Raw genomic sequence first — 23,968 nt, 5'->3', positions numbered from 1 at the left:
CAGGCACCCCAGAGGGATGAAGAGAGGGACCCACAGCCTGGTGAGCCAGGGCTTGATGTTCAAACCCAGGCACCCCAGAGGGATGAAGAGAGGGACCCACAGCCCCATGTGCCAGAGCCTGATGTGCAAACACAAGCAGCTGAAGGTGATGTGTCAAGCGAGGACCAAAGCCAACTGATCACCCAGGTTAAGCTCACTGCTCTGTGATATGCAAATCTCCACTTCCCCCTCTATGGAAATAAAACTTGGAGTACAAACCAGCAGCTCTGCTGACCCTCCTTGTCACTGCTCAGTTCCTGTGCCTGTGAAAAGTGCCAGGGGTCCTTTAGCAACACTCAGACCTCTCAAAATATCTTTGAGAGGAGACATTCCACCTCATTTGGCCTATTAAATTATGGGGCTTGCTGGCTAGAAGAGATTTTGGGGGCATGGGATTTTATAAGTGTTTTTTACCCTTAGCTGGCTGCTCCATATGTAACATGGAGCAGCTATTGTGTGGTGGCTTGATGGGAAGTCAGGAAAGTGTTGATGGGAAGTCAGGAAAGTGATTAGCAGTGAGGTGTCCAGGATGCTGGGACCCTTTTGGAGATCGCTAAAACTGCTTAAAGCACCTTAAGCAAATACTTCAACTTGCAAACACGGGGGGCAGGGGGCTGGCTCTGAAAACCTCCTCCTCTCTGTACAGGTGGGGGAGTGAGGACTCCTTTCTAGTAGTGACTGTGTCACAGCAACCTGAGTCCAAGCCGCTTTGCATTTCATGTGAACATTAAAAAATAAGAAAAGAAAAGAGTGAGAAAGAAAATTTAAGTGGCTAAAATTACTCCTGTAGTTGTTTTACACAGCTGAATGAAGATAATTGTATTGGCAATTGTGAGTGATTACAGTATTATCTGCCATCAAAAAAGTTATTTTTTTGAATGCTACGGGAATTAATGATACATAAAACTGTGCTTAGATTGAGTGCATTCATCAGCAGAAATGCCTCATGTTGGCACTGCTACACTGTAATTACTCCAGCTGCTTGGAGAGAGAAAGAGAGCAGGAGATACGGGGCTATTGTGGATACTGCCAAAGATTTACATACATTTACATCCTGAGCAACTCTGGTGCTCAGGGAGGGGGAGCAGAGCCAGAACAGCAAAGCTGGAGAAGGGGGACARGTTTGGCCATGTCTTTTTCTTTACTGGTGCATTTCAGAGGAGAGAATAGGATGTCATCTCTGGGTTTAAAACTTTTTGGAGTGAAGCCAGCATGGARAAGAGGTTGAAATGCTCCTGAGCATTGCATGATGTGAGCCCAGTCTTTATAGSATGCTGCCTCAGGGTCTGTTGAATCGATTAAAACCATTACTGGGGTCACAAGCAGTGGTGGCCTGGTCCTGGGAGGCTGGTGGTGGTGGTGGGAACGGCAGACGTGGTGTCCCCCGAGGATGTCTGCATATGCCCTGTGCTTTGAGTGAGCCCCTGTATTGCCGTGTCGGTGGGGCTGGCAGCGCGCGTACGTCACAGCTGGGCAGAAATTGGGAAGAAATGCTCCCTGGTTTGCTCCGCGCCCCGTGGCCCTTCAGCAAGGAGACACGGTGAGGGGCATGTTTGCAGCCTGGGGCAGCCCAGGAAAGGCTGGTGCAGGGGGTGCGAGTTAAGTGTGTAGGGCAGCAGGGTGCTTCCTGCAGCGCAAACCAAAAAGGGGGAGCAGGCCTCTGCACAGGTTTGGAGGGRATTTAAAAGGAGTGGGAGTCGGTTGCACCCCTTTGTGGAGTGGAAAAGCAAAAGGGGGGGGCACAGACCCTTTCCARCCCCTGTGTGAATGCTGGGCCAGGCTCGGTGTTCCTCACACTGCTCAGAGAAGGGAAGACTGCTGGATGCGATATGGCCTTTCGGGTGTGAGCCACCAGAGAGCAGGATTGAGCTGCTGGCCTGGCATAAATCTGGTGCTCTGGAGGCTTTTGCACCCTAAAAGCCTGCACTATGTGCTTGGCTTGCAATGAGCACTAAAGGAAGCAGCAGCCTCTTTTCTGGCTCTTTGGGTGATGGGACAGCTTGAGCATTTGTAGGGAGCAGCGCTTTTATTTCAGGTGATTTTAAGTCCTCTTAAAAAATGATGGGAGATTTGCTGTTGGTCCAACCCGGCTTGCCTGCTTTTGCTAAGGAGGATGTCTTGAGAGGGTTTGATCCTGGAAACCACCGGTGCTCAGAGAGGCCCATGGCCCTGCTGCTGCCAGGATTTGTGCCGGTGCCCAGGATTGTGCCTCGAACCCGCCGGCTGCCGGCGCTCTCTGACAGCTCACGCTTGGCACCGCACGAAGCTGCCTGTGCTTTTGAACCAGCAAGGGCATCTCTGCCACTCTCTCTGATTGCAGATTGCAGAAGTGGGGGGAATGGTAGAAATTATTTGAGTTTCAAGCCACCACAGGCCAACTTTCAAGTCTAACAGGAGCCAGGTTTAATCCCGACAGTCTTGCCACAAAGAAACATTCTCCCACAGTTTGGGGTCAAGATTTAAGTGGGGTCCCGAGCCCGTTTGTGTCTCGCAGTGTGTCTGGGCTGAACCCAGATCTCCTTGGCCACCAGTACAAGTTTTCCTTGCCTGGAAAAGCGCATACCCGGACCAAATTCTTGTTTTCTCTGAGCCTCACTTTCTGAACAGGCCAGGAGAGGGAGACAGCCAGCCAGCCACTGCGCAAGCCCGATTTCCAGGCCAGGCAGCTGTCCCTGTTTGCCATGGGATGGGAGCATACACACTTAAATGTACACCCTGACATTCCCGGTGCTCCCAGAGGGAAGGTTTGATCTGTCAAACTCCAATTAACATTTAAAAGAGCAGGAGAGACGTTGGACAGAGGGAGAAACTGAGGCAAGGAGCAGGCGTGCGCCTGGCCAGGAGCCGGTTGCAGGATCTTCCTGGTGGCAGGAGCAGGACCTTCCTTCTTGGGGACCCTCTGGGTCCTACTGCAGATTTTGATCAGCCGCTCTGCATCGACTGACATAAGCCTGCCTGCGCCTGTGTCCGGGGAGGGTCTACCGAGCGGACCGAGGGGGAGCATTTTAGCATCACCCCGTGTCACCCCGATGGCTTGGAGAGAGCTCGCCCTGGGCCCCGAGGAGGTCCGAGGGGTCTGAGCGTGCAGAGGCGGCCACAGAGGCGCCCTCACCAGACTCCTGCCATTTCATCCTCCTGGTGCCTCCGGAAACCCGCAAAGCATCGAGGTCCTTCTTTAAAACAAACCAGCCAAGCAATCAATCGGTCCCTGCTGCCTCCTGCGCCTTCCCCCCACTTGCATCTCTCCCGGGCCGGCAATGCTGAAGAACTGGTGAGATCACCCCTGCGTTGAAAAGAAATAAATAAATAACCAAATAAAAATGCTGACGTGGAGAAGTCAATCAGCTTTGTGTGGCCTTGTAATATCTCATTTTATCCGCGCCACGCTTTATTAAATTCTCATAAACCTGTCAATGAGGACAGATACCATTTCAGTTTACCCCATTAGTTCTACACAATGACATCGGGGGAGAGGAAGACAGGGAGGTGGGGGGGAGGCACTCGGTGCGGAGAAAAGACGAATGAATTAAAAAAAAAAAAGAGAAACCCAGAGCCAAACTCGGCTTCACGACAATAATGTAATAACATTGGCGCCCAGGGAAAGTAATTGAATTAAGTGGCTTTTGTTAATGGTTTTAAGATTTAGAAATGTAAATAATAGTTAGGGCTCTTTAATGGGACTCTGGTTTTAGGTAACTGCAGCCCTGAGAATAAGAAATGCTTTGCTGTTTAATATGATGTCAGATAGTTTTGTTACTCCTCCGGTTTCATGCCTGCAAAGCATATTTTGCAGTTTTAAAGCCGGGTGTGTTTATCATCTTTCCTTTCTAACTTCAGACGGAGCTTAATTCGGGAGTATTTGCATGAACCCTTTTTAGCCAGTCCCTATCAGTTATTTGCACCACCAGGAATAAAGTATTATTTCTCCCGAGCTGCTTTGGAGAACTTCCTGACTGAAGGGTTGCTCTGCTCAGAAGCCTCCCGTCTGTTTACATGTTCATTAAAGGCAGGCAGGAGCGGGCACTCTCTCCGGCAGGGCCGGACTCTGCTCCTGGAGTAACGTTCCTGGGAGCAGCGCCGTTACGCCTGGCTTAGGCCAGTGGGGATGGAGAATCCAGCCGACAGGTAGGATGAGCCGGGCGATTTAGAAATGACTTTCATGGGAACTCGTTCTACTTAAAATATTATTGGATTTTCATTTAGGAACCTATCAAAGTGCAAGAATAAAGTCCGAGCTGCCTAACCCACATAGGTCTAAACAAACAGTCCTCCCCGCTGCTCTGGGGTCTGACAGCTGGCGGATTGGAGAGGGTCCTTCGTTCAGGYGCCGCTCCGGGAAACCCGCTGCACCAGGCAGAATAGGGGGCTTTGCATTTATTCACGCTGAAAATCTCCCCCGTTTCAGGGTGAAGGAGGCCACCAGTCTCCACACTCCCTGGGCTCTGCCTTTGCCACCCTCCCCTTAACTCTGCCCGCTGCTGGGTGCGCAGCGGCCGCCCGGGGACCTGCAGCTCCACGCTGCTGGGGAGGGAGGCGACAGCGGGGACGGGCGGCCCGGTGGCTCTGGGTCCAGCCCGGCAGCAGGCGAGCGGCTCTGCGGACGCATCGGTCACTCGTGCATCCTCCGGAGAGCTGCCTCCTGACTGGCTTCGCCCTTAACCTGCAGCGGCCTCTGCTTCAGCTCCGCTTCTGCGGCTGGCAACCGTGCCGCTTGGTCGCGAGCTGTGGTTTTTCTCCAGCAGGATTTCTGGACCCTGCACAGCTTCCAAAGCCTTCTCCCACCACCGAGATAGGCTTGGCTGGAAAGAGAACATCAAAGCCCCCATCGTCGGCCAAACCTGCTCCAGCTCATGGGGGTAGAGGAGAGAGTGGTCAAACTGTAAATGCAAAAATAAAGGGTGCAAGTTGCGCATTTTCCCCAGGGGGTTTCTTAAGTAGGTTGATTTGTGAAAAAAAAAAAAAAAAGTTCAGTCCCTCTCACAGAATTTGAAACGAGGCTTCCAGCCACTGTCCATTTTCTATATTGCTGTACCTTAAAGTAAAGCCAGAGAAGAACAGAGATGTTTCTTTCTTTCTTTACTGAAACATAAAATATGAATGTCGATAACATTGTTATCAGAACAACTATTATCCCTCAATTAGAAAAGAAAATCCATTCACCCTTATTAATGATGTTCAAGTTCTTATCAGCCCCTGCTGAAGCCRTTTCCCTCCGACAGGTCTGTTTTTTCCGAGCATGCCTCCATGGCACGGACCCTCCAGCCGGCAGAGGGAGAGGTGGCTGCAGCCCTGCTGCAGGCGCAGAGCACCCTGCTCCTGCCCTCGGCTCCCCTCGGGGCGCTTCCTCCCAAAACGGTCCCTTTCTCGGGAGGCTGTTATGAGAATGGGAGCTGGTGGCTTTCCCTCTTCTGCAATCCAGTATGGACATGAGGGGGGACCCGGTGCTTAGAAATTTGAGGGGTCGGCATTTTTTGTGCTTCACTGTTTCTCAGCAGAGATGCTTGGCAACTGCCTGGTCTCCTGCACAGGGCAGATCGTCTTACTGAGATGCTGCTGCGTCCTCAAGGCTTTAATAACTTTTTTCCTTGTGTGAAACACAGCTGGCTGTGGAGCCTGGGAATGTCTTTCTTGGAAAGCTGGTGGCGTGAAAAGCGCTGGGAGAAAGCAAAACTACAGGACTGTTCTCATACAGGCAGGGTCCTCTTGTCCCACATACTTCCCTGGAACGTGTGACCTGCCTAGTGAGGCCAAAGAGCAAAGTGCCCTGGGGAAGATGGCTCATGCCAGCCTCTGCCCCAGCAAGGCAAGGGGCCTTTGGCTCCCCTGATTTGAGGGACAGGACAGCTACAGCCCTCATTCAACAGTTCTGCTTTGCAAGAGGGAACAGTCAGCAACACATCTTAATCCAACAGAAGAACAGTTGGAAAGAGATTTACACAACCCTGTAGGTGTGGAAGGACTATTTATTGCTTGGAGAGCCATTAACTAATTGGCCATGATAAGACACAGGTGATGCTATTTTCTGCAGATAAAAGACAGGCTGTTTTTCATTAGCTGTAAAAAGGCTGTTTGTGGTGATGACATTTGCCACTGGGTTCTGTAGCTTGACACATGAGCAGGTGTGAACAATATCCTAAACTAAAATAACTGAAATTACTAAAGGCTGTATCGAAGTGCTTGTGTTTTGGTGCACCAGGTGAACTGAGAACGGGATGAGATGACCCTGATTCAGGAAACTATGCTGATGGATGGGGAGGTGCATAAACAGGCAACTCAAAGAGGTGATCAGGGCATGCTGGAGCTGCTCCCAACCTGCAGAAATTACATGTGGTTGCATGTGAGCAAGAGTTTGTTATGCACAGCACAGGCAAGCGTGGGACTCAGGATGGTGCAGCCCATAGAAGAGGGGTTTGCTCTGGGGTGTTCTGCAAGAGTTAACTAACCCCAAGTGTACCATGGCCACAGTCACCACACTGTGGGGTTGCTGTAGCCTGGTGGCAGATCCTCCAACAGCCCCATGGTTGCTGAACAAACTAAGTCAGCAAAGGGGAAGTGACCTGATGGAGATTTTGTGACACCACAGACTCACACTGTAAGCATCCAGGCACTGTGGAGTTTTTCCACTAGATGACCTGTCGGGAAGCCTGTACAAGAGTCACTCTGTACAAGAGTCAAACCTGTACAGGAGTTAATCTGTACAAAAGTCAAACCCATACAAGAGTCAAAACTCTACAGGAGTCAAACTGCGGAAGGCAGCTCAGACTGATAAGAACCACACCAGGGTTATCTGTTGACATGCGCACTGTTACCGACTGAGCTCATCCAACTGCTGTGTAACTGTGATCTGGCATTATTTGATCGGATAATGAGCTGAGCCCAGGAACAAAGGAAAGATAAAAGAAAGTAAGCCACGTACCTCTGGGTGCAGACTCAGACCCACCGTCAGCTGGMCTGTGGACCTGACAACCCACCCATCAGAGGGGATACCCCTGRTGTCAACTGCCAGGGAGAACATGAATCATCCYGGCGCAGCTCGAGTRTGGTGAGAACAATCTGGGCAAAACTATACTGGAGGGGTGGCCCATAAACACAGGGAAAGGTTGGAAGCAGTCACCATACCCATGATTTGACCATAGAGCTCTGATATATACATATTCTTTCTTTAGTCCTGCTGTATTTTCTAGCTTTAATGTACTTTAGCTTCRTTATACTTGTAGTTTGTAGATTGTTTAGTGTTAGTTGTTTAGTGTAGTCCAGTGTTGTCTGTTATATGYGTAGAACCGCTTATCTCTAATAAATTTTTATATTTGACAAACAATGATCTCTTGAGTTCAGCCCGACTAATCCCGGAACCTGGAGGAATCCCAGATGCCCCTTTAGTGGTGTGTAACAGAGTCTGACCCCGGCTGCAGTGCTGTGTCCAAACAAGACTGAATTGCACGTCTGTTGATGGGTCCRTCCTGGGAAAACATCTTCACTGATAAACTCCCTGCACAACCAGAAACCTGTTAGAAGCAAACAAGCCTCCCRAAAGTAATTTGCACTTTAAACTTGGAGAGAATGGCCCTGTCAGGCAAAGACATAAGACTCCAGATGATTTGCATGGAGCATGGGAGGCACCAGAAGGGCAGCCAGCCCAGAAAATGAGATTATAAACTATCATCTCCTGTTACACGCTGGGCTGTGGCTACAGGGTGGCCCTCTGGCATCATTTGGGGAGGCGGTGTGGTCCAGTGGTGAAAGCAGGAGGCTTTTGTCTCCCCAGGCTGGAAAATCCTCCATCCTGAGGAGTCTCGGAGAACCTGCCTGAGTCTCTGTCCTCTCTCCTGCAGCCTGTTCCTGATCCATGTGGTGTTCTACTTTTGGAGGAAGCAGAGACTGATCGCTGCTGTGTCTTGCTGTCCCCACAGCAAGGTCTCAGCTGAGCTCTCAGTCAGGTCACTTAAAGATACTACGAATTGCCTAAGGACTGGCTGAGTTGGGGTCCCACAGAGGTTGGTGCTGTGCGAACACAGAGTAGATGGACACAATGCAAGGGAAGCCGCAGGACAGCCCTAATGAGCCCTCATGGGCTCAGAAGATGTTTGTGATGTTACTGTGTGGGTGGGACTGTCTGCCCAGCTGTGATGGTGGGAGGGAACCAGCCTTTCCTGCCGCTGGGCTAGGCCAGTGCATGATGCCTGAGGTGGATCCGCAGGTCGCTGAGACTATTAGCACACGCTGCCTTCAGCTAGGGGTGAGGACATCTCAGACCCCTCCAGCTGGCTTTGTCCAATTCCTGGGCCACAGGTGATAATCATGACCTCATCCAGACCATGTTTGGGAGCCTATCCTATGTTTTGAGATCCAATACATCAGATTTTGGAGCTGGTTTAATACGACTGCCAAGTAGTGTAGTGCTGGTTGAGGGGAACCTGTACCTCCTGCAGTCTAAGCTAGCAGCTCTGGGGCAGGTGGTACCCAAAGGACATCAATGCTGAAGGAGTTTTAAACACTGTGTCTTTCGAGGACAGGAGAGGGGAGAAGAAGAAGCTGAAAAACAGGAGGCCTATCGTGGATGCACTAAGCTGCTTAAACTGATTTTGGGTTCAAACAAGGCTGGTGTTGCACCTGAGCCAAGAAAACACAAAATAAACTATCTGCTCACATAAATACGATACCCTCTGGTAGAGGGTTGGGTTTTTAATGTTCTCCACTTCTGCAATGTGAGCCTGTGGGAAGGAAAAGAAGCACTACAGAGGAGTCCTCAGAAGAGGCAGAGTCTCTTCTGGTGTTTAATCTGTGCTGGCATGGAAATGGTTAATAAGATAATCTCTGGACCCTCTAACACAAAGAGAAAGTGAGTTTTCTGATCCATAAAGGATCAGTCTGCAGGAAGCCCCATCAGACTCCTCAGCGTGAAATTACACTGCAGCAGGGGGGTACAGTCCTCCTACTGTACAACATTAAAGAGATGAATTAGAACTTGACATTCATGTGTTTAATATGCCTATTCCTGGCATTATCCCACAAGGACCAGTCACCACCAAGGACTTATGGTCACCGAGCCTAGGAAGGTATTTAGGGTTGCTCGTTTGCTTGCTTCCTTAGCCAGGCTATCTGCCTTCCYTATCTAATCTCTCAGCATTAGGAGCAGGGAGGCATGCAGCCCAGCTCTCCTATCTCGCAGCAATCTGGTCCAGCGAACAAACAGGGGCCACGCCATTGTTGGTCAAATAAATTGCAGCGATCCTCTGGACTGATCTGTATAGAACAGAGGGAAAACATGATACATGTAAAATTATGACTTGGTAGTCAAGAGGCTGATTGTGGGATAGTTGCTGCTAATGAAAAAAAATAAATATTTACTGGAAAGGAAAGCCCCAGTAAATCTATATTTGACATTTTTTTCTCATTTTAAAACTGGATTATCTTCCCCAGTGTTAAATTGGTGGGAGGCGTGCCTTGGACAAATCTGGGTACTCTGAGCTACTTTACTGAACAGACTTTGCCAAGAAGCCAGAGCAATTCCAAGGCTCAGGTCTGTGCTGTGTGAAAATCTTGCCTGTTTGAACTCCGAGCCAGTGGAGAATGCTTTTGGTTTGTTTTTTATCCATGAAATATTTTGATGAGAAAAAATTTGGGGGTGGGGGGAGGAGGGAAGAATCCACTTCAAATTCTGGAAGAAATTATAAAGGAAAATGTTGGCTGCAAGGTCAAATAGTTCTGTTTTTGAGCTGAGCATTTTCCAAGAGAAAATCCGAACTTTTTTCAGGCAGTAGCTGTCCTGCAGGAAATGCCTGATTTCACAGGTGTGCCGCACTTCTAGCAAAAAGCACTTCTGATCAAACTAACTGAAAAGCCATTTAATTGGAACTGTTTTAAGAAGTGACTAAAATTTGGCAGGGTTAACTGGGGAAGCACGGACAGGCACAAGAGTGAGAAATGAGAAGCAGAGTCCTTCCAGAAGCTGATTTTGCAATGGGCTGGTATGGAGAAACGCTGAGAGCTTCCCAGGCATGGCATGTGGGTGCTTTGCAGCACACAAATCCTGCTCCTCCGAATGTCTGGATTGACCTGTTAGACCATCTGGAAACCAAGGATCTGGGGAAAGGAGAGAGGCAATACAGTGTGATCCTGGGACTCATCCAGACATGGACATGGTCTAGCCAGGGTCTGCATGGGCTGAGCATGAACCTGCAGGTTCGGTCCTGAGCCTGGCAATACAAAATCATCTCTTGCATCGGACCCAGTGGACACCCAAGCTTTGAAACCCATTTATGCACCATTTTGAATACTGACACAGTCATATTTGCCCCCCTTCAGAAAGGATATAACAGGCGATTAGGCAAATTCATGGAAAAAAAGTACACTGAGGCACTTCAACACAAAGCTGTGGCATTGTCTCTCTCACTGTGCATGCAATAGCCTGAAGGTGGAAGGCTGTGCTGGGAACATACCACCACGTTCCTGCCCTGGTTTTCCCTGATCTCTCTTAAGCTCTTGGTGACCTGTGGGGATGAGATATTAGAGTTCATGGAGGATTTCTAGGAGCTGTTTTCTTTTTCCTTAGGCTCAGGCATTGTGGGAGTATTTTTCTACTAATGTGAAGCAGGGGTAACACTGCTGTGGAAGAAATCCAATAACCTATTACACCCTGACATCTTTACTCTTTTCTGTGTGATAGGTGTTCTTGGTGCTAGGCAACACGGGGCACAGCTCATGCGTCTCAACACTAAGTCAGGCATGGAGATGCTCCTTGGACATACAGAGCAGTCTCCGGTGAATGCAGCTGCCGTCTGGTAGAAGACAAATGGAGTTAATGGTTGAGGTGGCTGAATACTCCATCTCCGTGGATAGGACATGTTGCCCAAAGTTGTCTTCTCTCTGTAGAGGCACCATCTCGGAAGGTGATGTGTGGTCACCACCCCATTTTTGAAGTCTCTAGCTGTGTTGCTTAATGAGGAACATCTCTGGAAAACAACAGTGTAGCCTCAGATGAATGCTGCCAGGATGAGCACAGCAGGGCTCAGTTATCGCTGGTCACAGCTGGGGTGAGCCTTCAGGGACAGCTGTGTGGGGTGGACTTTTGCCTAGAAGACTTATGGTCTGAAAGATTCCCGTGACCTCATCCTTGAAACAAGCGCACTACTGTCCCAAGCGAACCATTAAATCGTCTAGATTTTCACCAAACTAGCCCTCAAGGCCAGATAAACACTTTCAGGATAAAATAAGAAGGGGCTCTAGGATCCTGAAAACTGCCTCACTTTTTGGTTGTCCCATTGTCCTGGCAAGGCAGAGACAAAGTGTTCCTGAACACGTTTTGTTGAATTAAAAGAAATCCCAGGAACAACAGCAAAAACTCAGCCCTAAATAAAGCGATGGGTGGAGGGTGATAGAGCTCTCCACACCTGAATGATAAAGCCCCATTCTCCAAACAAGTGACAAATTTTTTTAGTGCTCTTAGCTTTTGTCTCCTATGAAATTAGGAGTCTACCACTGAGGGTTGGGTTTCATGTCTGGGTCACAGTTTCTACAGAAAGGAATTTTCATTATGGTCTTGGAAACACTTAAGCCTCCCTTTGCAACTGATCTGGCTGAGCTTTTCATAACCAGAGGGACTATGGATGCCATCAGCAATCAGGGGTGAAATTTCAAGCAACCCGAGAAGGAGGTATGAGCCATAGGATGAGACAGGATCTCATAGTGAGATTAACATGGACTGTGAGGGTAATTAACCACAGTAACAATTTGCTGAAGGTGAGGTAGGGGGTGCGTCCTTGTTGGCAGTCTTTAGACTGGAGAATGGATTCCCTATTTCAAGAAGGAATTAATTCATTCAAGTTCTTTGGCTTGTGATTTGCAGGGGTGACAGACTAGATTATGAAGCTGGAAAAGAGGTTTGGGAACCAGTCTAGCAACAGCTAGACAGGTCACACAAAGTGTGAGAAGTAAATAGCTATTCCCAACATATCGAATGACATAGTGGAAGAGAGAGTGTCCTAAAGAGATATGAGATCTGAGAACTTCTCACAGGGCAAAAGCATGTTCATAAAAACCCAAATATACTCTGACCAGCAAAATTTAAAGAATAAAGTTCTTAGCTTGGGACTTCAAGCCTGAATTTAATTCCTGCTCTGCCACAGGTTTCCTAGGTGACCTTGGGCAAGTCACCTATAACTGGGATTCTCTGGTTGAGTCCAAATGCCCAATGGATATTCGGTGTCCACTAAGCACTCTACATTTTCAAGAAGAAAATACAAAGCTTGTTCTCGTTCAGTGATCCCATCCTCATCCTGACCTTGTATCTCTGAACAGAGTCACTGAGCTGCTGGAAGGCATCCTGAAGCATGAACAATTATCTTATAGTTGTTCTTACTGGATGTGTGTTCACTTTCCTCTTGTGGAGCTTCAGAGGAGGAGAGGACAATTCTTTCCCAAATAACCTGTTCTAGCGCTCTTGCCCTTCTCTCTCCAGGTTACACAACATCAATGTTCTCAGTCTTTCTTTCTGCTGCCTTCCAGTCATTCTCATTATTTTTCTGTGGACTTTTTGTGGACTTTTCTCCAGCCAATACACTTCTTTCTTGAAGTGTTGCTGAAAACTAGACATGCTTTTCCACCTCAGATCTAACTAGAGATGAGTAGAGCAAGAAGATGCATTCCCATGTCCTGTAGGTGCTATCAGGGATGTCCGAGGTTGAAAAAGTACCTCATGGGCTTCATGCAGTTTAAATCAAGCAGTTATGTTGAAAATCTGTCACAACAGTCATAGACTGAAAAATGGTACACCTCTTTGTGATTATTTTTTTCCTCTGAGAAATGTGCTGAAAATGTGGAATGTCTCCACGCAGCTTTCTCTGGAGAGGTGAGATGCCAAAACCACAAAATGTGCCAAAAGGAAGCAAAATAATTGGTATAAGGTGGCCCTCTTCATCTGTGTGCTATATTTAGAGGGTTGCTTCATTGACTAAAACAAGTTTTGACACTTAATTGCAAGAGAGAGGAGCTGGAAAGATTTTACCATGACTCATACATTGATAATGGGTAATAATAAATTGCAATCCAGGTTGACTCGAGTTCTGAGGTAAATCTGGTGAGATGTGAATCTAGACTATCAATGAATGTAGAATGACTTTCAGCCCCCTTTGACAAACAGGAAAAACATAATCAACAATGTGAAGCCTTTTCTCCAGACCACATGTAGTGGGTTAGCAGTGACGACAACAGTAAGAGAAGTATCTTTTACTTGATGAGGATTGAAGTCTCCCCATGTTTCTTAACTGAAAGTTAATCCTTTAGTGTGGGTGGTGGAAGCTCTGTTTTTAGGTCTCTGTATTCTTTTAGGTATGATCAGATTTTTATCTCCTAGAAGCTGCCACACAGAGTCTCACAGCACTCTTCTTGCAACATTTTTTTTCAGAATAGAACTGCCTGTTGGACAGTTGGTGTGTGAGTAACTGAGGAGCATCCTGGGGTGGTGCGGGGGCATCTCTGGGCTCTCCAGCCCCACCTGCTGCCTGGGTCGGGGCTGTCACCAATGCCAGATGAGGCTGGCCATGGCTGTGTCTTGCCAAGTCTTGAAATCCTCCAAGGAAGGTGCTCTCTGGTGTCCTGTCCCAGGGCTGCACCGCTCTCACCGTAGGGAAATTTTTCCTAATGTTCAGTCTGAATTTCCCAAGCTGCAAGTCACGGCATTTGTCCATTGTCACACCATCTGCTTGTACAGGAAAGATTTGGCTCCATCATCTCTGTACCCTCCCTCAAGCAATTGTAGGCTGCAGCTGATAAAAAGGGCTGGGAAGAACGGGCTGATGGAGCTAGGGTGAATGATGCTGTGCATTGGACCCAGAGTGAAAGAGAGTGATCCTTGGAGAGTTAATAAGGGGATGCTCTTGTGGTGCTGGGGTTAATTTCTCTGAATTATCTGTACTCTCTCTGATGACCCAAACTGCCTGTGCCTTGTTGGTAAGGCAGTTCCTTTTGAAGCACAGTATTTAGATCAATAACTTGGGTTGGAAGGGGCCTTTGGATGACTTCTGGTCCATACTGCACCTTGGCCATGCCATACAGCATCTGAGGTTGGGCTGATTGCTGTTCTGTAGGAGTCCATCCCTCATCATCAGCTATACAGTGAGCAGAAAGGAGGTCCCTTGTTTCTAGAAGACTGAAGTGAGGCAGGTTGGAAAGATTTGCTTTGTCTTCAGAGTCCCACCATTTCCTTGGCCCAGGAGGGGTAGCACACAGTGCTGTCATTGCTGTAATTATAGAGCAGAGGAAGCTTATGGCTGAGGGAACTGTGTGACAAATATGAATGCTTCTTACAGGCTCAGATAGGGGCTCCTTCCACTTAGGAGGTGTTAAGCCATGTTGGGGAGTTCTTCAGGGCAGACAACGAGACTTTGTGTGTCTCCGCGTTGAAGGTTCCTGCTTCTATGGGGAATTACTGAGATATCCCAAATTACATTCACTCATTTCAGTTCTACCACAGACCTCTTGTGGGCTGCTGGGCAAGTCCTTTCCTGATTTTTGCTTCGTACCGGGAACATGTTTTCTCCTTCTCCTTCTCCCACCTCCATCTTCTGCATGTAGATGATGCACCTCTCTGAGGAAAGAGTTGTTTTTACACACGGTAACTATGTACAACGCTTTGCACCATGAGGATCTCTTCCTCCTGAGGGAAAAGGGCCTCAAGCAGAATAAAAATGAATACTAAAAATAGCACGCTGCTGAGCAGGTTTGTGGGGCCGCTCTGCAGAGAGATAGCAAGCCGGTCCTTAGGAATGCAATCAGAAAGGGACTCAAGGCAAGGGGAGAGACGGCCCTTTCCACGGGCCCCCACCTGCCCCTCTTTCCCCTACTGTGTGAACCTACTGTAGATTTCTTGAATTCCCTTTGATGTTTATCTCCCCCAGTAATTCTATTTGGGGGATTTGCTAAAGCGACAGTTAGAAGAATACAGCCTGGAATAGGGAGGCCGAACGGCGAAAGAATGTTAGAAACAGGATTAAGATCATATTCTACAAGCGGTTGTCAGCCGCTGAATAGGGCTAAAGTTTCTTATCGGGCCGGGGTGCCAGAATTCCTTTGGATTCTTTTCCCCTCTTTCCCTCCCCTTCGCATAAGGCTTTCAGCGTAATGGTGAAAGCATAATCATCGCCCTGAATGGGGAGATGGGCTCTTGGAAACTTCGCCCCACGGTGCAGAAGCTGGGAGAGGGGATCAGGGGATTGTTGGTTGTTCAATGTTGTGGGCAGGCAGCCTGGCTGCTTGGAAAAAGAAAAGGCCATGATAGTTAATGTTGAAGTGGCTTGAGGATTTTAAGGTGCAAACCTCTATATTAGTGGGAGAATATTCCCTTTTGAAAGTCCTGAGCTCAGCTTCATGTTTTTTGTTTTTTTTTTTTTGCATGCAATTTCATGTCTTTCACTGGGCATTTTAGTTTTTAGGGTTTTTTTTTTCCTCTTTTCTTTTAGGTAGGATTGGCATCCTGGTGGGATTTATTTGGAAATATTTGGGGGCTGTTTCTTAATGTTCCAGATTTTAGAAAATAGAAGTTCAAGAAAAGTAGAAAACTTTGGAAATAAGAAAAAAAATGTATTTTGAAACCAACAGAGGGGAAAATATTTCTGAAAGAGAAGAAATTTTGGTGATTTTTGAAACCACTTTCATATAACAGAAATACAAAGCACACTGAGACTGCCTGAGCTATAGACTCAAATGGGATTAAATTCCCCTGGGAAATATTYATGTACTCGTTTCAGAAAGCTAAGGACATACAGATTTTTGATGTTTCCACCTGTAAGTTTTTCATATGCTTGTTACAGTTTAGGGCCTCGTAACAACAAAGACTTTGTCACAGTCACTGTTTCCCAACCATCTAAGGCAACAGATGGGTCCATGGTTGGTTCTCGGTAACATGTAACCATATGAACAACTGACCAGCGCACATTCAAAGAGCTTTCAGAGACTGGAAGAAAGATGTTTCAGCAGAAACCTTCTAGAGAAGAAGTGATTCTGATAAAATAACCATATTCATTTATGGGTATCGTTTGACTAATGTATATAGATTAGGAGGGTGTGGAATATTTTTGACTTGTTCTGCTCAAAGCAAATAGAAATCTTGCTGTCATTTCTGGTTTGTGTTGGAAAAGGATATTTTGCAGGTAATATCATTACTGGACTGATCAAAATAGCTGGGAAAAGGAACAAATTAGCTTTATGGATGATGACTACATGTAGCTATTCTTGTTGGTCTGACAGGGTATTGCATCTTTCTGCAATGCTTGCCTATTTTAAAATGTCAGGAAAACTTGGTCAAGAGACCTGTTGACTAAAAAGTGTTCAGCAGAAGCATCAGAAATCCAGCAAGAGCAACTGTTTTTCCAGAGTTTGCAATATTTGGGGAGTACGGATGAAAACAAAATGGGTTAAAACACAAGTCCTGTGAAAATGAGAGCATCTCGGCTTTTAAGCGAGTTTCTCCCTTGTAGCTTACAGAGATTTGACAGCTGAATACTAAAGGCAAAGAGTCCCTGAACAAAATTTCATTAATTATTTTAGGGATTGGAGAGTAACTTTCTTGATGCTCATGGTTGACAATATTGTGAAACTTAAAGAAACAGGGAATGAATGATGTTACCATATCCAAAATGATGAGTTTCAGGGAAGTTAAACAGCCAGCACAAAATGATGCAAAATAAATTAGTTTTTCAAAATTCTTCTGTTTTTCATAGTCCTTAACAAATAATGCTTTCAAGTCGAACTAGGAGGCTACATTCCATAGTTCTTATTGATTTCAATCAGAGCTTTGTCTAAATAAAATGTGTCCRCTTTTATTTTGAGTCTTTAAATCCATCATTCTTTGCTATTACTCCTAGACTTTGTCACGTCGCTCCCCGCTAAGATCAGCCCTGGTGTGTGAGCACAATCCACTTGCGAGTTGTAAGAGTTCCTGCCCCAAGGAGCTGACAAATGGCTGAATTTTCACACTTACAACCACTTCCGATAATCCTCAGGCATTTAAGGTACTGGAATATGAAAAATCAAGAGGAACCCAAGGAGATGGGGTTATTGGAGCAGAAGGGGAGACTATGGGGGAGGCAGAGGCAGGGGAGGAAGCAAACTGGGGGACTGCTGGTACAATGACTATTCGGGGAAAAGTTGCTCTGGGGTTAACGTCCCCTTGTATCACCTGCATAGTCCTTCCTGCTTCCTGCCCCTCCCTGGGGCAGGGATTTTATGTGACTCAAGGGTTTATACAAAGGAAAACATGATGAATAGATTATGCAGTTAAAGGGGGTGTTATAAGACTACTCACAGTTGGGGAACTCAGAGCACCTCCAAAGCCACGTAATGATAACACTGTCCAGGTGAGCCAGGGTACAGGAACCACGTTAACGCTCCTTCCCAGCAAAGTGCTCCCCATGGACGTGCCCAGGGTCAGGGACAAGGTCTGGATCGGAGTCGGGGGCTGAACCCAGTTTCCTGAGAGCGAGTCTGCTCCTTCCCTTTGTTTTGCATTTGGATGTGGTCGTGCCACCTTTTCCTGAACACCGGCTGCCAAATGTAGCTGGGAGATGTTGTGGGCAGCCCTCCAAGGGATTTTTCCAGGAGAGCAACACTGCTTCTGGAAACCAGCTGAATCCAAAGCAGGAATAGATTTGGCTCCTTAGTACTCAAAATTCCAGTGTCCCAGCAACACATCCACCTTGTGCAGCTTCATGTACAGTCTCACACTGCGACTCAAGCAGGTAAGGAGCTACATGAATACTATACATTTGGCCCTTTTCTTCTCCTTTCTTTTCTTAACCAAGATTCAGACATCATAAAACAAGGGATGGTAACTTTGAAAAGGGAGAAACCTTTTCAAGAATCATTGGGAAATGGGCCATCACCCCAAATCCATAAAATAGAATCAGAGTGCTGAGAAATTTGCTTCTACCTCATAAATTAACAAAGAAATTCTCTGTCATTAGCCCCTGGCTGGTTTGGTACTRCCAACATGCTGCGAAATGCTTTTTGTTATACCAAATACTTAGTCATCTCAAGACTCATCCAAGCAGAAAGAGACCCAAATATCGGCTTTCTTTCCATGTGAGTCCATCTGTAACCATGGCTTTCCACCCAGCCAAGGCCACTGAGCATGGTGGTGGCTCCTGCAGCCGTGAGCAGCTCAGGGTGACAGCTGGGAGCCGGCGAGTGGGACAGGCGCCTCTAAACACATGCTTAAACATGGCGCTATTTGCCCAATAATCAGTTACATCGAGAGGCGACATTAAACAAAATAATAAATTGTCTGCTGGGCTTCAAATTGGATCCCTTTTTTATTTGATTTTGCTGGGATTTATTCCATTTGACAAACCATGCTGTTTAGAATACAATAGTGGCATAATCACAGCCCGAGGCCCTCATTCTTCAAGATAATGGGATACTTATTCATCTAAGGCAGGTACAAGTCTGTCCTTGGCTTTCATTTTACAAGATTACTTGTATTTCTGTCTCATTTGCAATAGGTGATATCTGTCAGAAAGCAATTTTCACCCAATTTGGGGTTCTTAATATTTTGTCTTTAAACTCCTTTGTTGTTGATTTTTCTTCCCCCACTGCTTGACACACGTTTGGCAAGAAACCTGCGGACAAGTCTCTTTTCCTTTTAAATAAATAAATAAATAAATAGCATCCCTGGCCCTGTTTACATAGCTCGACGATTTATTAGTTAAGCGTGACAGCACAGGAATTTTTCAATGTGCAAGACATCCTGGCTGGTGTGTGTTCCACTTCATCCTTAAGAAAAGAAAGCCGCGCTCGCTTTTGTTCAGCCTGACAGTCTGAAAGTTCACCAGATAGGAGCCCCTGGTCCCCCTTGAGACGTGCCAAAAAGCAGGGTTTTAAATGCCAAGTGGAGCTGCTGAGCAGATGTCCTGATTCAGCAAAGCACTTTAAGGGGCAAACTTAAACATTTTTTTTTAAGTAAAGTCAAGTGAACCAGGGGTTATCTTTTTGGCAGGAGTGAAGTAAGTTGTTCAGATATTGCTGGAAAATGAAAAAACAAATTTGGTCCACTGGCAGGGTTCTGCTTAATGCCAAAATGAAATGTTTGGGATTTTCAACTAAATATGAACTAAAATTTTGAGGGTGTGTGTGTGAACTCTTGATAATCTGTTCAGGCCTAAAAAAGTATTTTGATAAAACTCTAGATATTTGGSATTTCAGCCCTTCTGTGTTCCCCATGCAAAAATCTTGTCTCAGGCCTGCTTTCCCATTCCCTGTGCACTGCGTGGACGCGGGAAAAGCCTTGACCCGCAGYGAGAGGGCTGCGGTGTTCCTGCCTGCCACTGGGATGTGTAGGGARAGCGGGGAACGCTGGGACTGGAGCCGCTCGCTGCGGCCTCCCCTCCCCTCGGGCTTGGGTCCCCGGAGAGGTGCGTGGGAAGTGTCCTCGCTGCCCACGGAGAGGGGTCCCGGAGCAACCTGGGGCAACGCCGGTGACGGGGGAGAGACCAGAGGAGGATATTTGAGTCTGACCATGCAACGTGGCAGCGTGAATCTGTGCAAGGAAAGGTGGCGAGCGGGAAGTGCTCGGCCCTCGTGGACCCTCTGTCCCCCACATGTGCACCCAGGGCTGGCGAGTTTTGAAGGCTGCATCTTTCTCAGAGCAACGCTGGAGCTGTCTCAGTCATGGGCTTGACAAGTAGCAGGACCGGGAGCTGCTCAAAACTCATGTTTAGCTATTTTCAAGAGGCAGCAACAGAGCTGGGAGTGTCTCAGAGCACCTGATGAATTTTAGTTGCCATCAGCACGTGCAAACCTGTGGTGAAAAGGTTATGGACCYGAAGTCACCTCTGCAATCAGCTCAGGTCAGTTTGTCCTTAAATTTCAATTCTGAAAATGCAACAGCTTTATCTAGATTGGTGCATTTCCCCCCTCTGCTCCCCAGTCCTCGCTGAAAGCTGCAGGAACATGACCAGAAGTGAAGCCCCCCCCCCGCCAGGTCCTGTGCGCTGAGAACTTGTGGAGATGTGACACATTCCTGTCTCTGCTTTAGCAAATAACCCATACCTCCAAGGTAACACGGCCCTGTGCCGGGAGTCAAAAATGCAAATGCCCTGGGAGGTGGAGGGACCTAGAAATGCAGGTGGAAGCAAGGCAAGCAAACAAAATTGGGGAAATGTGGCTGAAATCAAAAGCTCATCTCTTGTCTATCTTTGTGTTAAGCCAGTTAGAGGAGCTCTGTGGAAAGAAGAATTACTTTGGAGCAGCTCAGGCACCTTTCTCTTCTCTGTGGGTGTCTCCGAAGGCAAAACTAATTCACTTCTTCTGCTCCATCAGGTCTCCCCTCCATTGTTCCCCACTAATGTAATTTTTTTTTGTCTTACTTCAGAAACATTCCTGCCTGAGTAATCGTCTCCAGCACGGAGAGCAGGGAGAGGAAATTAAGATGTTATTGAGGGTTCAGAGATATCTCATGTTTCAGAGTGGATCAGAAGGCTTTTTTTTTCTTTAAGGTGCCTGTTACGGAGAGGTTAGGCAAACATGTTAGATGGCTTAGCTGGGGGGAGAGGGCCGGGGTGGAGTAGGGCTGATATTTAGGAAGYTGTAATGCTTCTCTTGACACTGCAATAAATATTCCACACGCAGGTCTGTCTGCAGCAGATAATCTCTCTTGGGGGAAGAGTTTCGTCCTTGGTGGTCTCTACAGGGCAAGCACCAGAAATTTTCACTAGATGGTTAAAGGTTCCTGGTTTTATTTGAGGAAGGGAGAAGCCTGAACTATGGAAGGTGTCAGATGATTTTTTTTTTTTTTTTGGTGGCACAAAGCAAAACTGAAGCTGAAACAGAACTCTTGGATAGATTTTTCACCTTGAACAACCACAAGCTGAAGGGAACTGAGCCATCTCCACCAATCACGAGACATTTATCTCATTATAGGAAAGTTCATTTTTTAACTATAGAACAACTCCGTACATGAGAAAATCTGTCAGCAATGATTTTTACAGGGTAACACAGCGGGTTTTATTTTTTCCACTCATTTCCCAGGGCAGCTGTAGAGACACCCTCAAGGAGATTTTAAGCTGGCTTCAGAACCACTTAGTTTTTCTCTGCTCCTCTTCAGGGATTCCCTGGAGAAATGGTCTCCTGCTCCCGACGGCCGCCCAGGCCACGGGCTGCAAACTGCTGAGATGGGCTACTTTGCTCAGCTCGCACAGACCTTGTGGCCCTTGTGGCCTTTTAATTGACTTCATAAGAAGGAAATAATGGGRAAATTAGCATAAATATTGCACTTGCAATCAAATTGTGCTTGCAGCTGTCATTGGGGTAAGGGATGGCATGAAGTAATGTTTGCTGTGCAAAAATGATAGCTCCAAAGTCAGTCTGGGAAGAGCAGGTATTTCATCAGGACTTACTGATGGTGGAAYAACCCCAGGGGCCCCCACCTCTTTCACTGTCTAGTTTCAGACCTGTTATTCTCTGTTTTTGTTTTTGTTTTTGTTTTTTCTGTTTGTGTCATCTGAGGTGTAGCATTGTGCAAACTGCTCTGGAAGGACAGGGCTGCTCTTAATTCTGCCATGCAAAAGCCCTTGGAGGTTGTAATGGAGAGTGGCACTTCAGCCCCAAATGTCCTCCTGTTTCCTGGACAAGGCTAGAAGAAGGCAGAGTGGAACTGCAGAGGGAATTAAACTTCCATACAGAGCAGGATAATGGGAACCAGCTCTGCTGAGGGCTGGTTTTGTGCCTGGTCTGTTGCTCGATGCTGCAGAGCCAAGCCAAGTGTGGGATGACCACATGCAGCCTCCYCAAAATATTCTCCCTAGCCTCTGGTAATTTGCAGGGCTCCCTGAGCTGGAGGTAGCACTTTTTTTTTATAGACTAGCTCCATACAGCTCCCTTTCCCATGTAGTTGTCCAATATAATGTAGACTTTTGGCCTCCTGACATCCTGCAAAAAGGAGTTCCCAGGTTAATGATGCATCTTGTGAAAAGGGATCTTTTTCAGGTGGTTTTGAAGATGATGCCTGTTGGCTTCATCTGATAACCCCTGTTCTTGGGCTAGAAAAATAGCTGGAGGGAGACCAAGTTTTGTCCCTCTTGCATCTGCCACTGAGGCATGGGGTGACCTTGGGCTTGCTCACTCATTGCCCTGGTTCTTCTCAGTGGACAAAGAACAACCTCAGGTTTTTAGGACTTCGCATGCTGTGGGTGAACCTGCATCATGGGATGGAGTGGAAAACACTGCTGCGTGGGCGGTGCCACCAATGCGGGGTACTTCATGTCAGTTTATACTGTTGTATCCTGACTTTTATAAACCTGCTCAGTTTTCTCTGTCATATGCAGTCATTCTGTGATTTGTTTTTCTATTATGATTCCTATGAAAACTGTAAGGAGGAAGTTCAATCTCCTAGGAGATGAAAAATCCAAGTAGCGTCATCTTTTATTGGGCCTTTAGCTGTGTTTATTGAAATAACGTAGCACCCCTGTTTATCAGCTCTCCCATGTGTTTTCTTGTGGATACAGTGCAATCCAACCCTGCCATATTTTTGCTTTACTAATGCAGAGAGAATGGGTTTGAAAGAAATTCAAACTGAAGGAAATCTGTGCCTTGCTGGTGGACTGGATATGTTTTCTGTCTCGGTCTGCTAGTGAATTGACTTTGCTTTAGGCCCCTGCCTTCGCTGCTCAGGGTTTGTCAGGAAGATGTGCGAAACCCTGCAAAATCAGTGCTGCTGAAGAGCAGAGGGACTCGAACGTCTGCAAGCGTGACCCCAGTCTGGCTGCTTCCAGGAAAAGCAAAGTCGAGGAACAGACTCTGCGTGTCCCAGCGATGCCCAGCTCTTGCTGGGAGGTAACACGGGGCTTGTGAAGGGAAAGCAGTATTCAGGCTGCAAGCGCACGGTGCAGACACCCTGCTCCCACCCCTGCAAAATCGGTTACATGAGACCGGGACTAATCGCAGGCTCTGGCTGAACCTCCTGGTCCAGGCTTTGGTGAATCAGGACTTAGTGAGAACTGTTCTACTGACTAACTTCCATTGCTTTCTGCAGAAGTCAGACAGCTAAACACCTTCCAGGCTCTGGGTCTAATCTGATAAATCCAGTGTAGGTCAGATGTAGTCCTGCCACCCTTCGCTTCGACACTATCCTGCCAGTACAGGAATGAAAGCATTTCCCTCTGTTAGCTGCAACAGGCAAGGATCATCTGCAGCAGGAAAGCTCAGAGGCTGAGTCCRCCTGGCAGAGACGCGCTTGCCAGGGTGAGGGTCTGGCCACACCGGTCAGTGGGAGCGTCCGGAGGAGCAGAACTGAGCAATTTCCCATGTCTGAACAAAAAGCCACTGTCACCAAAGAACGGGCAACAAACCCTGAAGACGTTGGGTAAAAGGTATGCAAAGGCCTTAAGTGATATATGGACAAAAGTTGCAGGTATTTAAGTCACCTGGGCATTTTTTATTTACTATGTCAAAGGCAGGGTAGGTTTTTCTGATCTGTGTCTTGCGGCAGGTTAAAATAAAAAACCAGTCTGGTCCCTTCTGGACTTGCAGCTCCTGAGAACAGAGACAGCCCCAGTGTGTTAATAGGATCTTTGCTGCTTTTCCTAGGACTGAATAACATTATGGTGACTTTGCATAGATTTTTGCCCTTCATGCAAATAGGGAAATGATTTTCTAATCAGGTAAGATAAGGCTGAAACATGATAGATAGAGGTGGAGCTGTTAATGAGATACAAAAAAGTAGCCTGTAGCTCCTTAAACTATTCTTAAAAATAATGGAATGTTAAAAAAATGAGTTACTTTGGGTAACAACAATGTGAGAGACCCTTGATGCAAATCTTTGTAGTGAGTGCATTTTGATGAGCATTTGAAAAATATATACATATTTATTTGCATTGATATGTTTATATGGCTTTACATATCAACTTAGTCAGGAAGAATTGAATAAAGTGTCTCAAGTCTG

General features: G+C 46.9%; 1 protein-coding gene across 1 annotated transcript in view; it reads left to right on the top strand.

Annotated features, from left to right (window-relative positions):
* Positions 1-10,824, top strand: part of LOC112975957 — a 19,734-nt gene extending 8,910 nt beyond the window's left edge. Inside the window, exon 11 of the mRNA XM_026086668.1 lies at positions 10,706-10,824. Coding sequence (XP_025942453.1) covers positions 10,706-10,824 — 119 coding nt within the window. The remainder of the gene's footprint in view (positions 1-10,705) is intronic.
* The last annotated feature ends 13,144 nt before the right edge of the window (positions 10,825-23,968 follow it).

Source organism: Apteryx rowi, unplaced genomic scaffold (assembly GCF_003343035.1).
Source record: "Apteryx rowi isolate R43461 unplaced genomic scaffold, aptRow1 scaffold_7, whole genome shotgun sequence".
Classification (NCBI taxonomy): Eukaryota; Metazoa; Chordata; class Aves; order Apterygiformes; family Apterygidae; genus Apteryx; species Apteryx rowi.
Note: the sequence above shows the minus strand (reverse complement) of the source record. Positions and strands in the feature narration are given on the sequence as shown.